General features: G+C 45.4%; 1 protein-coding gene across 1 annotated transcript; it reads left to right on the plus strand.

The window, feature by feature from the left end:
- Positions 1-328: 328 nt before the first annotated feature.
- CD4 (CD4 molecule) lies at positions 329-6,216 on the plus strand. The gene is made up of 9 exons (XM_053935150.1): positions 329-626; positions 2,142-2,321; positions 2,406-2,549; positions 2,775-3,047; positions 3,493-3,855; positions 3,975-4,217; positions 4,308-4,426; positions 4,665-4,732; positions 5,942-6,216. The coding sequence occupies exons 1-9, from the start codon at positions 566-568 to the stop codon at positions 5,955-5,957; spliced, it is 1,467 nt and encodes a 488-aa protein (XP_053791125.1). The 5' UTR covers positions 329-565; the 3' UTR covers positions 5,958-6,216.
- Positions 6,217-13,385: the final 7,169 nt, after the last annotated feature.

Consider the following 13,385-nt stretch of genomic DNA (forward strand, 5'->3'; position numbering starts at 1 on the left):
CTCCAACTTCCTCACCATCTCACTAGCCCTCCACTGAACTCCATACAGTTTGTTGTACTGGGGGCCCAAAACTGTACCCTGTATCCTAGATGAGACCTCAGGTGTGCCAAATAGAGAGAAATAATTACTTCACTTTACTTCCAGCAGAGCTGGCTGTGCTCTTGCTAATGCAGCCCTGTATGTGTTTAGCTTTAATCTCTGCAAGAGTGATGATAACCCACCATAGAGAAGTAAAAAAGCACAGAAGTCTTGGCAGTATAAACAGCTGCTGCCTGATGAATGCCAGAAACCTAGGGATGAGTAAAATGAAATGTTTATTACCAAACTCCAGGGGCACGCTGTAGATGGATTCTTTGCTGAAACAAAGGGCTCTGGTAACTTTCCCAATAAGCTTCTATTTTGTTGTGCTGAAGGATGGTGGGAGCTGACTGGGAACACAAGTCCCATCCATCGAGGTCTGAATAATCAAACATTATTAATAGAGCATTTGGGTCTTCCAGGATAAGATCCCTTGGCAGTGACAGCATTTCCAGCCCTCCGCGCATGAGAGGAGCGTTCCCCAGTGATGGAGTCGTGTGGCACAGCCCTGAGCTGCATGCCTGCTGCCTTCCTGCTTCTGCATCTGGGTGAGTCCTGGGCTCAACAAACCCTCATGGTTCTCACAGCCTTTTCACAGGCCTCACAATACTCGGTGTATTTCTAGGCTCTTTCTGATGTGTTGTATAAATTTCCTCACACGGTTTAGCTTTGGGACTCAGGTTGTTCCCAGCCAGCCTGCTGAGCCTGCCAGCCAAAACCAGGGTTTAGGGAGCTGCCCCACAGAGATGCAGGAGTGGGGGTCCTGTAAGAAACAGGATACACATCAAGCAGAGTGGAAAATATGCCCTCCACATTGCCTCCAGCTGTCTGGGCAAAAACATCTCTGTGATGCGTAACCACATCTGTGATGTGATCTTCGGAATGTCATCACAGATTTGCCCTTGCAAATGGAATGCTACTGGCTTGCTTAGCTTGACTGCTAATGTTATAAGCTTTGGTGGATTTTTTAGTGCTCATTTTCCAAGAAAGGAAAGACAGTGAATAAGGCCAAGCTAGCATTTCTCAGATACTCAAGATTTGATTCCTCTGGTCACAGAGAAAAGATTGGAAATCTTTTGTGCATCCTAGAACCAAATAAAAAGCAAAAATACCAAATCTTATTAATAACATTTCTAATTTCACAATTAAAGACAAAATCATAAACATCTATAGTCCAGTGTGCAATTATTGAAAACCTGTATGGGTACTGTTGCAGGTTACCTCTTAGAGGGATGTAACTTCTGGCAAACCCTACATTAAACTTTTCATTTTACACTTCTACAGCTCTTCAGTACTCAGGTCATCTGGGGGATTTGCAGGTTAGGTATCTCTGAGAGCTTACCAGCAATGAGGCAGAAGATCACAACCCTGTTATTCCCAGTCTTACCTCTGGCAACCCCATCTCCTTCTTAAGGTCTCCTGCAGAAAACTTCTTTACAGTGAAGGAAAAGAAATTATTCTTCCAAGAAACCACTCCTAATGTTTCTTCAACCTTATACATCCTATTTCTTTTACTGTCACATAGCTCTCCTCTCAAGAACAGGAACCTGGCATTAGGTCAGCCTTCTTTCTTTCTTTTTTACTTTATTTCTTCATTTTTTTGTGTTTTCAGTCTTCATCCACGCAAAAACTGGAAAAAGGTGTGAGCAAATTTGTCAGTGTTGCATCAAGTGTTGACTGGGGAGTGAAGGAGGGCTGACATATGCCATCCTTCATTTGCTACCAGTAGAATAACTAAGTCTTATCCAGTGGGAAAATGTTGTTTCAGTAAAGTTGTTGATATTTCAAAATTATGAATGATGGTCAGTCCACCATAACTACTGGTATTTTCCTTTTTTTCTGAATATATGTGAAAAAATATAACCAAGTAATAAAAGAGCTCAATTGACTGACTGCTTGATTGATGATATAAAGGAGTGACAAATTCAAAAATTGAGGATAATTTCAGTGTCTGGGAAAGGGAGGAGAAATATCAACATGTTTTTGGAGGGCTGGGAAGTCTTTACTGAGCCACCCTTCAGAAAGTGAACTTATGCCTTTTTTTGGTCGGTATTGACTTTCAGGCCTGATCTCCAGTATGGCTCACCAAAATGAATTCCAGACTGGGCTTGAAGGAGGGGACGTGACCCTGAACTGCACAGGCATACTTCCTGACTCACAGTTATCCCGGGACACAGTTGTGAGCTGGAAGTACTCTGATACTCTTCTATGGCGTATGGAAAAGAATAATAAATATTGGAAAAGTAAGGCTTCCAATTCATTGCCCCTTCTCCCTTGACACAGCTGAGAAACCTCTTCCCTCCTAACCAAGCCTATTTTTTCAAAAGAACCAACTTTCATTACTGGTCGAGCTGACATCAAGATGCAATATAAACAACTGTACGTGTGGAATCTGAAACTCTCCGACGCTGGCATCTACACCTGTGAATATGGCACTCACAAAGTCTGCACCTCACTGCACATCTTTAAATGTGAGTGAGTGGGGGGCTTTTAGTCATCAAGAGGGGAGGGAACCATAGAGCTTGGGTAGACCTTTCTGCTGGGATTCTTTATCCAGCTGCATTTCTTCTGTTCCAGGCTATCATTTCTCCTCCATCTCCAGAGCACAGCATCTCCAGGTTCTCTTTGCTGTAACACTTGTCCCTCTCTTGCAGGAAGAGGAACTGACTTACTGGCTGTGCATTTTCTTTTTACAGTGACAATCTCTTTGGATGGGCATTTTCTGCAGAATGAAGTCCCTGAACTGATTTTAATTCAAAATTCATCCAGTCCTCTTCCTGATCTCAGCATCACATTGTTTGACAGTAACAATAACAGAGTAACACCAGAAATACAAAACAAGAGCCGTCAAAAATACATAGTGAATTTAAAGAAACTGGAGACTACGGACAGCGGAACCTGGGTGTGTCAGGTCCATTCAGACGCTCCATTAATTGATCAGAACATCTCCTTTGCTGTGAAGGTATTAGGTATGTGACAACAAAAATGGAACTCACACACAGGCTTGGGAACCAGTATTCCCTTCAGCTCATGAGTTTAACTTTTAATCTCCAAATTCCAAGCACTGGTGCTCCAAGGTTGACTTCCCAGGGCTTCCAACAATGCAGCTTGGTGATTGTTCTGCTGCTTGAGCTCTGTTCCACTCTTGCACTCGTATTTATCTCCAGGCTTGGTGAGGAGAAGATTCTCCTTTCCTTGGGGTCTGTTCTTCTCAGCTCTGCTGTGCTTGGGAGCTTCAGCTCTTTCTGCTGTCTTATTCTCCCTCTGTTTAACCTTCCTGGAGGATATCATGGCTTTTCTCCAAATCCTTTTTAAACTGAGTGCGGCGTGCCTCACTCTGGATCAAGGGTAAACATGGGGAAGTGTAACCATGGCTCTTCCTGCCTCTGTATTCCTTGTCTCTTCTAAATTCAGGTTTTCAGAATCCAGATTTGGAAAGAAAGTATGCAATTGTTGATAGCACTGTCATCTTGTTATGGCATCTGAACTCCCAGAAGATAAAATGGAAAGAAGATTTCACAGGACAGCTGAATTGGAAACAACAGGAAAGTGCAAAATCTCATGAGCTGCTTGAGTTCAGTGTCACAGCACAAGGACAGCTGCATGAGACTAAAAAAAACAACAACTTTCTGTTTGAGATACCTGAAAGCAAACCTGAAGGTACCATAGCAGTGAAGCTCCCCAAAGTCCATTTCAACCATTCTGGCCAGTACCAGTGCCAGCTGGAGTACCAAGGAAGACATACACAGAGCAAGATAGAGCTGGTGGTGATGAAAGGTGAGAGGAAGAGAAGTCGGTCATGAAGAGGAGGAGCTATAGAAATCTGCAAGCCCCAAAAGCATTGATGGACCCATCTTCCCATCCCCTCACTCACATGTCCTTTTCTTGCTTTACAGTCTCAGCTAACCCTGCTGGGCCACTCTCCAGAGGAGCCAATATGACCCTGACCTGCCAGGTCTCCGGACAGCTTGCACCCAATGCCTACTTGCGCTGGGAACGTGTGAATGGCACTGAGATGGACATTAAGAACTCAAAGCAGCGTGAAGTAAAGTTGGAGGTGAACATCAGTGCTGCAGGGCTGTGGAGCTGTCACCTCATAGAAGACAGCGACAAAAAGATCAGCTTTCAGTACCACGTGGGTATGGAAATTAGCATCACATCCCTGCCCCAACCCTAAAGCTATAAAATTCTATTTGTTTCTGTGTCTAAATACTTTTATCCTCCCACAGAGGAAGCTTCTGTTTGGATTAACTATGTGGTAATTGGAGCAAGCATTGGAGGCAGCTTATTGGCGTTTGCCCTTGGGTGCCTGTGCATCATCAGTGGTATAAACTGGCGGCGGAGAAGGGTGAGTGCCACGGTCCCTGTGAAAGGTGCAGAGATTACTGGCTCTCCAAACCACAGGAGGAGTCAGATTTCCTGTCTGGGTGCAGGGCAGAACAGACAAAGGGTCAATCCTTAGACTCAAGGCAAGTTTTTGAGATGGGCAGTCTGCAAATGTCAGGCAGCACTTTACTCCCACTTCACAGGAAAGCATTTGAAGCATAAAAATATCCAATTATTCTTTGTCCCTTCTCTCCTGGCAGCTACGGGCAAAAAGGATGGCACAGGCAAGACAATACTTGCTGGAAAACAAGACATGTCAGTGTCAACAGTAAGTGGCAATGAGGGCACCCAGAATGGGCAGACTGTTTTCAAGAGAGAGGGGCTGGATGACTGAGCGGGAAGAATTTGAACTTGAGCCTCTTTGGTGAAACAGTACAGCTGCATTTCAGCATTTTCAGCTCTTACTCATGTTAAATTCCTGCTTAAGCATTATGAGCTCTACTAAATCCCACACCCATGGTAGCACTGTGCTGGGAAACTTTTGAGCAGAGTTGTTTCACTCAAATTATCTTAGTGTTGAGAGATGCTAGCCCAACCCAAGCAGGAGTTCCAAAGTCCTTTGGTAGGGTCCACAGTGAATCTGAGATCTGGATATCAAGGTTGTGGAGGTGGAAGGCACACAAGCAAGCACAAGGATGAAACCTAAATTTTAAAAATCCATGATGTCTATAATTTAATTCCAGCTCTGCTAGAGCATTGCTGGACTGCATTTGGTGAAAATTGCCAATAACCTCCCAGGAGTAACAAAAGAGGAGAAAAAAAAAATCACAGAACAGTCTGATTTGTACCCTTTCCTAAAAGCCTTGGGTGATGTGAAATACACCATTGCGTTGTGACCCTTTTCATGGGAGCAAGGATTTCTCAGCAGAGAAGCTGCCCTTTGCCATGTCTTTAAGCTTATATGGTATCAGGCATCAGAAGCAGCTGTTGGAAACACTTGACAGCCATTCTGTCACTGGGAGTGGAGTGCAAAGGGAAGTATAAATGGTTGCATGAACAAGTTTGATGAATGTTTGGGAACAGAACTGGACTTCTGCTTCATTTCACCAGTGACATTGGCAAACTGTGATAGTTTCATCTAATTTTTTCTCACTGCCACCAAGAATTCAATGACAATGTTTATTGGAAATACTGCATCACAGCTGGGATGTGTATGTGGTGAAGAGCATAACGTGTCAAAGAATTCACCTTGTTTTCACCTACATTTTATCAAGGTTAAAAAATAATCCCCATAAAGAGAGGACAAAGTCTGTACAGATGCATCAAAATCTAGATAAATCTGTGCAGTACAAGTGCTGATACAGTTGTTCTCTAACTCTCTTTGCCAAGTAAGCAGCTCAGTGTAACTGAAACCTAAACTGCAGCCGTGTGGATGCTCAAGTAACTGTTTGCATCCTCAGCTACAGAGGCAGGCAGTCATTCTCTATGCAAAAAAAAAAGTGGGGGGTGGTACTCATGTAGTACTTTTCTTTTGCAGCCGGCTGAAAAAATAATACTGCAGCACTGATATCACAAGGACTGATGAAGTCTCTGCCTGTACCTAACCACGTGGCAGCCCATAGTGCTCTGTGAATCCATCTCCCATTTTCCTGTTTTAATGTAATTCTTTATTCCTTCATCATTCCCCCAGTCTAATGACATGGAGGGAGGTTGTCTGGCTAGGAGCCAATGGACCAGACAAGAAACCCTGAGGGGTTATCATTGATCCTCAGTTCTATAATGAGAGATGCTGAACAGAAGATATGTGTATATATACACACACATACATATATAATATGCTTGTATTTTGTTCATGTACTTAATTTGACCTTCTTGTGGAACCAATTTTATGTACTTCTTTTATCTGCCTGAGTGACAATAAATTACTTTGGGGTTGGGATTTATTTTTTGCAAGCTGGACTACATTTTTTCTGACGCACTCTTGTCTGGTTCAAGTTCACATTTCTCTCTTTCCTGCTAGGATGTGAAATGCTGATTCTCACTATCTCCAACCTCCCTGGCTGCCATGAGCCTTCCTTAATGCACCAGCTCTTTGCTGTCTGTGAAACATGTCTGTCCATGCTCATTTGCCTTTCCTGGGCAGTCTGTGCCCTACATATCTACCCCTAGACCTACATATCTGATCCCCCATATCCATCTCTCAGCCTGTAGCTTTCATCTCTCCCATAACAAGCTAAAAAACAAGTAAAAACAGCACAATCAGTGGGATAATTCAGAACTAATTTTATCAGGAGGATAGCCCAGGATACCAATATATTCTGGAAGTCAGAGACTGAAGAAGTTCTGAATATTGATCTAGAAGGTAAGTTTGGGAATGGTGTGAGAAAGTAATTGGCTAGGAGAACAAACCAGCCTTGAACTGCCTACTCCCACAGAGTGCAGAAAGCAGATGCTTCTGAGAAAGCCACTGAAAATGTTTCTCACCAAATGACCCCCTTTTTTTTTTTGGCTCAAGGAGATGAGCAGAGGGAGTGAAAAGCCCAGGAAATTTCAGCCGGAACTAAAAGCATGTTGCAGAGATGACAGAATGTCCTGAACAGAAAATGCTGTTAAAATATGTACACAAAAGTCTTGTGTTTATAGAAGTTACTCTACTGTCTGTCTGCTAGTGGCAGGTCAAAAAAGGCCTTGAGGTCCCACAGCTGTCACTGGCTGCGGTCTTGGTTTGTTTGTCTGTGCTGACCTTGCTGGGGACAGACACAGAGGGGCACTGGGCTGTGGGAAGGGCTCCCTGTGGTGAAGACCCTCAGTGGGATGCCTGCTGCTGGAGGAGGGGTTTTCTGTGCGGCAGTCACGCCAGCACCACACTGACAACAGACAGGCAGCTACAACGGCACAGGCAACACCTGTGAGCCGGGGAAGTCCTCCAGCCCACAAGCCCTGGAGTGGGGACGCAGCCCCAGGCAGCTGTGGCAGCAGGTGTGGGCCCCCACTGGTGTCAGGCCTGCTCCTCCACCGTCATCCTCACTCAAACAGGAGTGACAAAGGCTTGTCACTAACATCACTTTCCCTCCCATAGCTTGTGCTTGCATGCACATGACTACATTAATTTTGGAAAAGCCTTGGTCCGTATCCTGGTGCACGCAGTTGCTCCTCCTGCTCTTGTCCTGTCCCTGAACTGCCAGCATACCTTGGGAGCCAGTTGTGGCCCATCAATCTGCTAAACTAGGCATCATCATGGCTTAAGTACAGGTCCATTTTAGGAGCTGTATGTGGGAAAATGTGCAGAAAGTCAGTGGTGGTCTGTGTAATGGTCATGCCAAACTGCTTGGCACAGTCCCCTCAGCAAAAAGCTACCCCTGTTTCCACAGTCCAGACTCTTCACCTTAAATAACTGTTTGAGTACCCAAGTCAGCTCAGTTTTTCACTCACACAGGTATCTAGAGCAGAGGGATTATCCTGTATCACCTGATACATGGATGGGACAAAAAATTAGGCTGGGTGAACATCTTTTGGGAGCTCCTTTAGCACTGCAGCCATCTCCAGCAGTTCAGAGGCTCACCTGAGGTTCTGACAGCTGAACCAACCATGTCTTTACCAAAAAACACCAGCCTTGACTTTTTCAGCAAGACAATCAGCCTGACAAAAAAAATACTAAGCTAATAGGGCTTATTAAAAACCTTGTGTCCCAGTTTTAGCCAGCGTAGAGTTAATTTCTTCTCAGCACAGGGTCCATCAAACCTGGCCTGTCCAGGATAAAAAGCATGGGTAGCAGACAATGCCAGCAGCGGTGGCTCAGAGAACACGGAGTATCCTGAGCTGCCTGACAGCTGTTAAAGCCAGGATGCAGCTCTCCTCTCTTGCACAGGCTGGAAGAGGCACACTGAGTCCTCACAAGTGACCAAAGGTTCAGTCCCAAAGCACAGCTGAGACCCACCTGCAAAGAGCACTCGGGCTCACACCCCCGCCATCGTTGCAGAAAGTCCTTGTATCTGCTCCCAGGTAGCCTGGTTAGCATGACAGCAGATGTGATGGTGCCACTGGGATGTCTGTAAGCACACAGCTGCATCCACAGATGCACAGCTTCCAGTTCTCCCACCTGCATGAGTGTAACAAAAATGATTGGCCTTCCTCAACACTGCACAATTCCTCAGTGGGTCTCCTGATCTCAAAAGTTGTGACCCTGCCCTACTCCACTTGAAGTTCACTTGCAAGCACAAACCACTGTAGGCTCTAATCTTATAAATCTCTCTTTTTTGGCAGCTCTCCTCCATCTTCCTCCTTTGTTCCCTAGATGCACAGACTGCCCTGATTGAGACAAACGTCATCCACAGAGTGAGTCCTAGCTGGGCTTTGCTTTCCATCTGAGTGCAATACTGAAAGCTTCAGTGTGGGCTTCAAGGCAGCACAGAGGTAGAGATTCAAACCAGATAAGAACAAGCTTGCACAAAACGTGTCAAAATAGATGAGTCCCCAGCTGGAATGGAGTGTGGCTATATCTTGCCCAAGCCAGGACTTTACAGGCTATCTTCCATGTTTCCTGGTCCTCCTTCACAGGAAGTGTTGAGGGCTTCTCCCTTTGCTAGGTGTGACAAGGGTGTATCTACACTATACAGTGGAATTAATGCCTCTGCATGACACAAACCACATCAATAAACAACTCTACAAAGCAGCAAACACAATGACAGACTTATTTTATCTTGTGGTGACAGCTCATCAGAGTAGCCCTGAGATGCTGGCATACATGGCAATACTTACAAAATGACAATGTCAGCAAGAGCTCTGTGTAGTGATGTGGAAATACCACAGAAAGCATGAATTTGGAAAAATATGTGAAGTGCTGATTTTTCCTATTACATCAGTCTTTCTGGAACTACAGTTCCCCATGTTTCTGGGCTGCAGAAGGGAAAAGCACATGCTTCAGTCCTTTGGACCCACCTCCAATGCATGGTCTTCAGTCAGGATCCACAGACCTCCTTGCTCCAGTGGAGGGAGGAGGTTGGACACAGCTGAGGATATACTGCCCTGTCCAGTTCTGCTGAGCTAGAAACAGACGGGCTGAAATAGCCCCGTCCCACAGCGCTACCTCCCCAAGCCCCTCCTGCTTCCCAGTTTATTTGTGCCCTTTGAGTGCAACGTGAGGCGGTGATTTGGTGAATGCTGTCAGCCCGGATCTGCCGAGGCAATCCATGTGACTCATGCTCCCCGCAGGCTCTGCAGCAAAGCACTCGCATCCCTCAGCCTTCAGAGCCAAATGACCCTGTGTGTTTCTTTCCATGTTCCCAAGGTCTAGAAGGGAAAAAGCTGTGCACTTCAGCCTCTTCTAATTTCTTTTTATCTTGGGGATGGGAATGGTGGGGGGATGGGAGAGGAAGGGCAGTATTCAGTGTCCATTTGAATGGCTCATTAACCTAACGAAGCTGCAGAGAAAGAGTAGCTTCCATCCACCCTTCTCAAAGGTGAGGGTAGAGTTGGAGTACCAGATTCTTCTAAGATGTTCAGCTTTGGACCGGTTCCTTTCTGAGAGTATTCCCAAGTGTGTGTCTCCTAGGAGGAAGCCCAGGGTCTGTAAGTGCACTCACCTCTGAGCAACACATCCAAATGACAGCCTTTGCCTCATGCATGTCAGCATCCTTCCTTGGCATCCCCCTGAAGAAGCCTTTGGCTCTCCTTCAGTTTATTTTCCAGCCAGCTTGGCCAAGTCTTAGAGGTACTTCCAGATTTGGAAAATCAAAGAACAGCAGAATAAGAGGTGGTGGCAGAAATTGCTTCACTGGCAAGGCATCAAAAAGGAAGAAAGGAGAAACCCCAGCTCCTCAATGGTTCAGCACTAGCTGGCTCCATGTCAAGGTGCCTGTTTCAGGCTCCAGTGCTGGGAAGTCCCTCCTCTGAGCTTGTCCGTGTGCTGTGTGGAGACGAGGCTCTGGACATGGACAGCGGCAACAGCAGTGCTGGCTGCATGAGGACCGTGGCTCCAGAGAGGCCAGCACACCACCTGAAACAACGAGGGGAGCCAGAGAGCTTCCCTGGCAGGGGCCAGCTGCATCCAGCATGTCAGCAGTGCTCCTAAAAGCCCAGGCTATATTTGAATTAAATGATTGTTCTGGCCTTGGGAAACCTCAAACATACCTAGAGAAGCTAGAGGTAAAATGAAAATTGCAATTCAGTGCTACAAATTTAAAGCAAAGAAGTAATTTTAGCTCTTTCCAGATATTGTGGGTTCCCAGACTAATGATTCAAGAGCTCCTAATTATCTTTTCTGTGTATGAGAACAAACAAGTAAGTGTTCGGTAATTTTGGAAAGCAGCATAATTAAATTCTGAAATGACAGTTTTACGTCTTTTACAGACTGGAATTCACTGAGCTGGGATATCAGTGATGCCACAAGAGCAAGAGGGAAGAAAAAGGGGGCCCTAACACTCAGAAGAGAAGAGCACACAAAGCATTACACTGGATGGGAGGGGGAATGGGGGGAAGAAGGAGGACATACACACCTCTGCAAAACAGTGTGCAGCATCACAGCATCATATATTTGACAAGGCTACCCTGGCAATTCCTTTTCTCATAGTAAATATCTTTATACAAATATTTATGTACATGACAGGAAAAAAAAAATTTGGAGGTGCCCAGCTGTGTAAGAACATTCAGTGGTAAACAGGCATCCACAAGTCCAAATCCTAGTTTATACATTGTGAACCCTAAATATTTCTGTGAAGCTCATAACCAGCACTAGTCATCTGTCCCCTGATGAGAGCTATTATCAATTGCCCATTTTGCAGATGAAATATCTGAGAAATCTCACTAAATCTTGCTGTATGGTGCTAGAAATAGAACCTAAGGTTTGGATATGACAAATCTACATTGCAGTCATTGTCACTGGAGGGCGATGCTTGGCTGGATTCTTGTTAGCCATTAACCACACCCTGCTCAGAGAGCCAGGAAGGATGCCAGGAAACCTGCTTGCAAGCACACCAATGTTACCTCACAGGAGGCTGTATAAGTCGTGTTGGGGCTCTGAGGGTGGATTTAATTGCATCCATGATCTGTGAGAAACATATGAAACCTCCCATGGTCCCTATCAAAGTCCTGAGTAAGAGCAGCAAACCATCAAAACCCTGTGAAGCGCATTTGGCTGTTGTGTAAATGCTTCTGCTTTTAGGATTCTGCTGTTTGTTGCTTGGTTAATGTGCTCTGTTCCTTTAAGGATCCAAGATACCTCTGGGAAGTGCATTTCCCTGGACCTGCAGAGCTGCTGTCCAGAAATAACTGATCTTTATGCAGTGAACTTTTCCAGAAACCATTTCATACCCCGACATTGTAACAATACTGTTTCTTCAGGCCTGGATGCCTTAGACTATTTTAGTGAGCTGAGACTTTAGACAGCAGATTGCTGGTCAGAGTACAGCCTGACGCTGTAGGAATTAAAAATTACCCCCAGCTGTGTGAGTCCTCCTAAGAGATGAGTCTGGGGGGGGGGTGGGGGGGGTTGGTGTCACACCTCTAGCCTGGACTTCCTAGATACACAGGGAGCCCTGCACTGTGAGGCTTCAGGATTTCCAGGTCTGAGTATTGCTGCTCCTTTGCATCTGCATTGTCAACATGCAGCATATAGACAGTTGCAATGCACCTCTTACAAAAACTAGTGAAACCAGATGTCTGGAAATCTTTAAAATACGTTTAGATGAGATGGATGGACAAGCATCTGCTTGGGAATGTGACAGCCCTAGTATAAGAACTCTTCTTCCGCTAGAGTTTGTTCTGCTTCACAGTAAATCTTCAATTTTTTTGCTTTCATTCAAAGTAATAACCCAGACTAATTTGCAAACACAAGAAGCTTCCTTGAGACTGGAGGACTGTTCCCATCCAGCTCTGCTCACCAATTTCTGTCAGGTGTAGCCTAAGCCATGAAAAGATGCTGTGCTGCAGCTTGTCCCTTCCTGTGTGGAGAGGAGGCAGGCAGACAGTACAGAAAGTGCTGGAAGCTTGGTTTGCTGTTTCTCTGAGAGAACACGAGGATTTATTCACCCACACAAGCAGGCTAACAACTCATGCTAAGGAGACTCAACGCCTGAGTCAGAGGAGGAAGGTGATGTGTAAGTTATCACATCAAGCACTTCATCCAGATGACACAATTGAAGCTGCACAAATGTTTACATTTGTGGATACAGACCTTCTCACTTCAAGGCATAAACCTCCCCCAAATGATATAGGTTAAAAAGTGACAGAGGGGGGCCACTACTGTCCCTTCTCACTTCTTTGGCTCCTGCTGTTGCTGGACTGGCGACTGAGCTGAACCACCTCAAGACTGTTCCTCTGTGGGAATTCCTCACGCCAAAGAAAAGCCAGATCATGGCAGCATTGTCACCACCTGTCTTCCTCAAAAATATCTCTTATCACCTACCTGATACAAAGCTGGATCTATTCTAGTGGTTCCTCATTCTACTCACTGTCTCCAAAAGCGACCCTATTCACGACAGCTACTGCAATGCAAATCTCTTTTTTACCTCTGGAACTGCCCTTGCTGCTGCCCCTGGGCCCGAGAACCAGCATACCTCCAGCTTTCTTCCTCAGGAGTCTCTCCCTCTGCTGATCCTACAAATATTAGATGAAATTCCTTGCTATCTAAGACACTTGGGGTCACCTCAGCCAATACTGAGAATGATAAATGATAAATGATAAAACTGAGCAGATCCTAGATCCGTAGGTCCACTTCAGTAAACAGGGTGGTGAAGCAGGAGCAGATCTGTAGAGGGAAACAGCTGATGATGAAGACTTTTTTGCAACTCCGTAAGTGTCTGGGGACTTCAGACTAGCCCTAGCCCAAAGCAAAGCTGAATTCTCACAGTGGTCAGAGCACATTTGCTGCACATCTTGCAGATCCTTTCACCTAAATTTTTCATGTTCTCCTGATTCAAACTGAGGTGCTAATGCAGCTGCACCCTAACTATCCACCAGTTCTGATGGAGGAAAGGAAGACAGAG

This window comes from Vidua chalybeata, chromosome 2 (genome assembly GCF_026979565.1).
Source record: "Vidua chalybeata isolate OUT-0048 chromosome 2, bVidCha1 merged haplotype, whole genome shotgun sequence".
Classification (NCBI taxonomy): domain Eukaryota; kingdom Metazoa; phylum Chordata; class Aves; order Passeriformes; family Viduidae; genus Vidua; species Vidua chalybeata.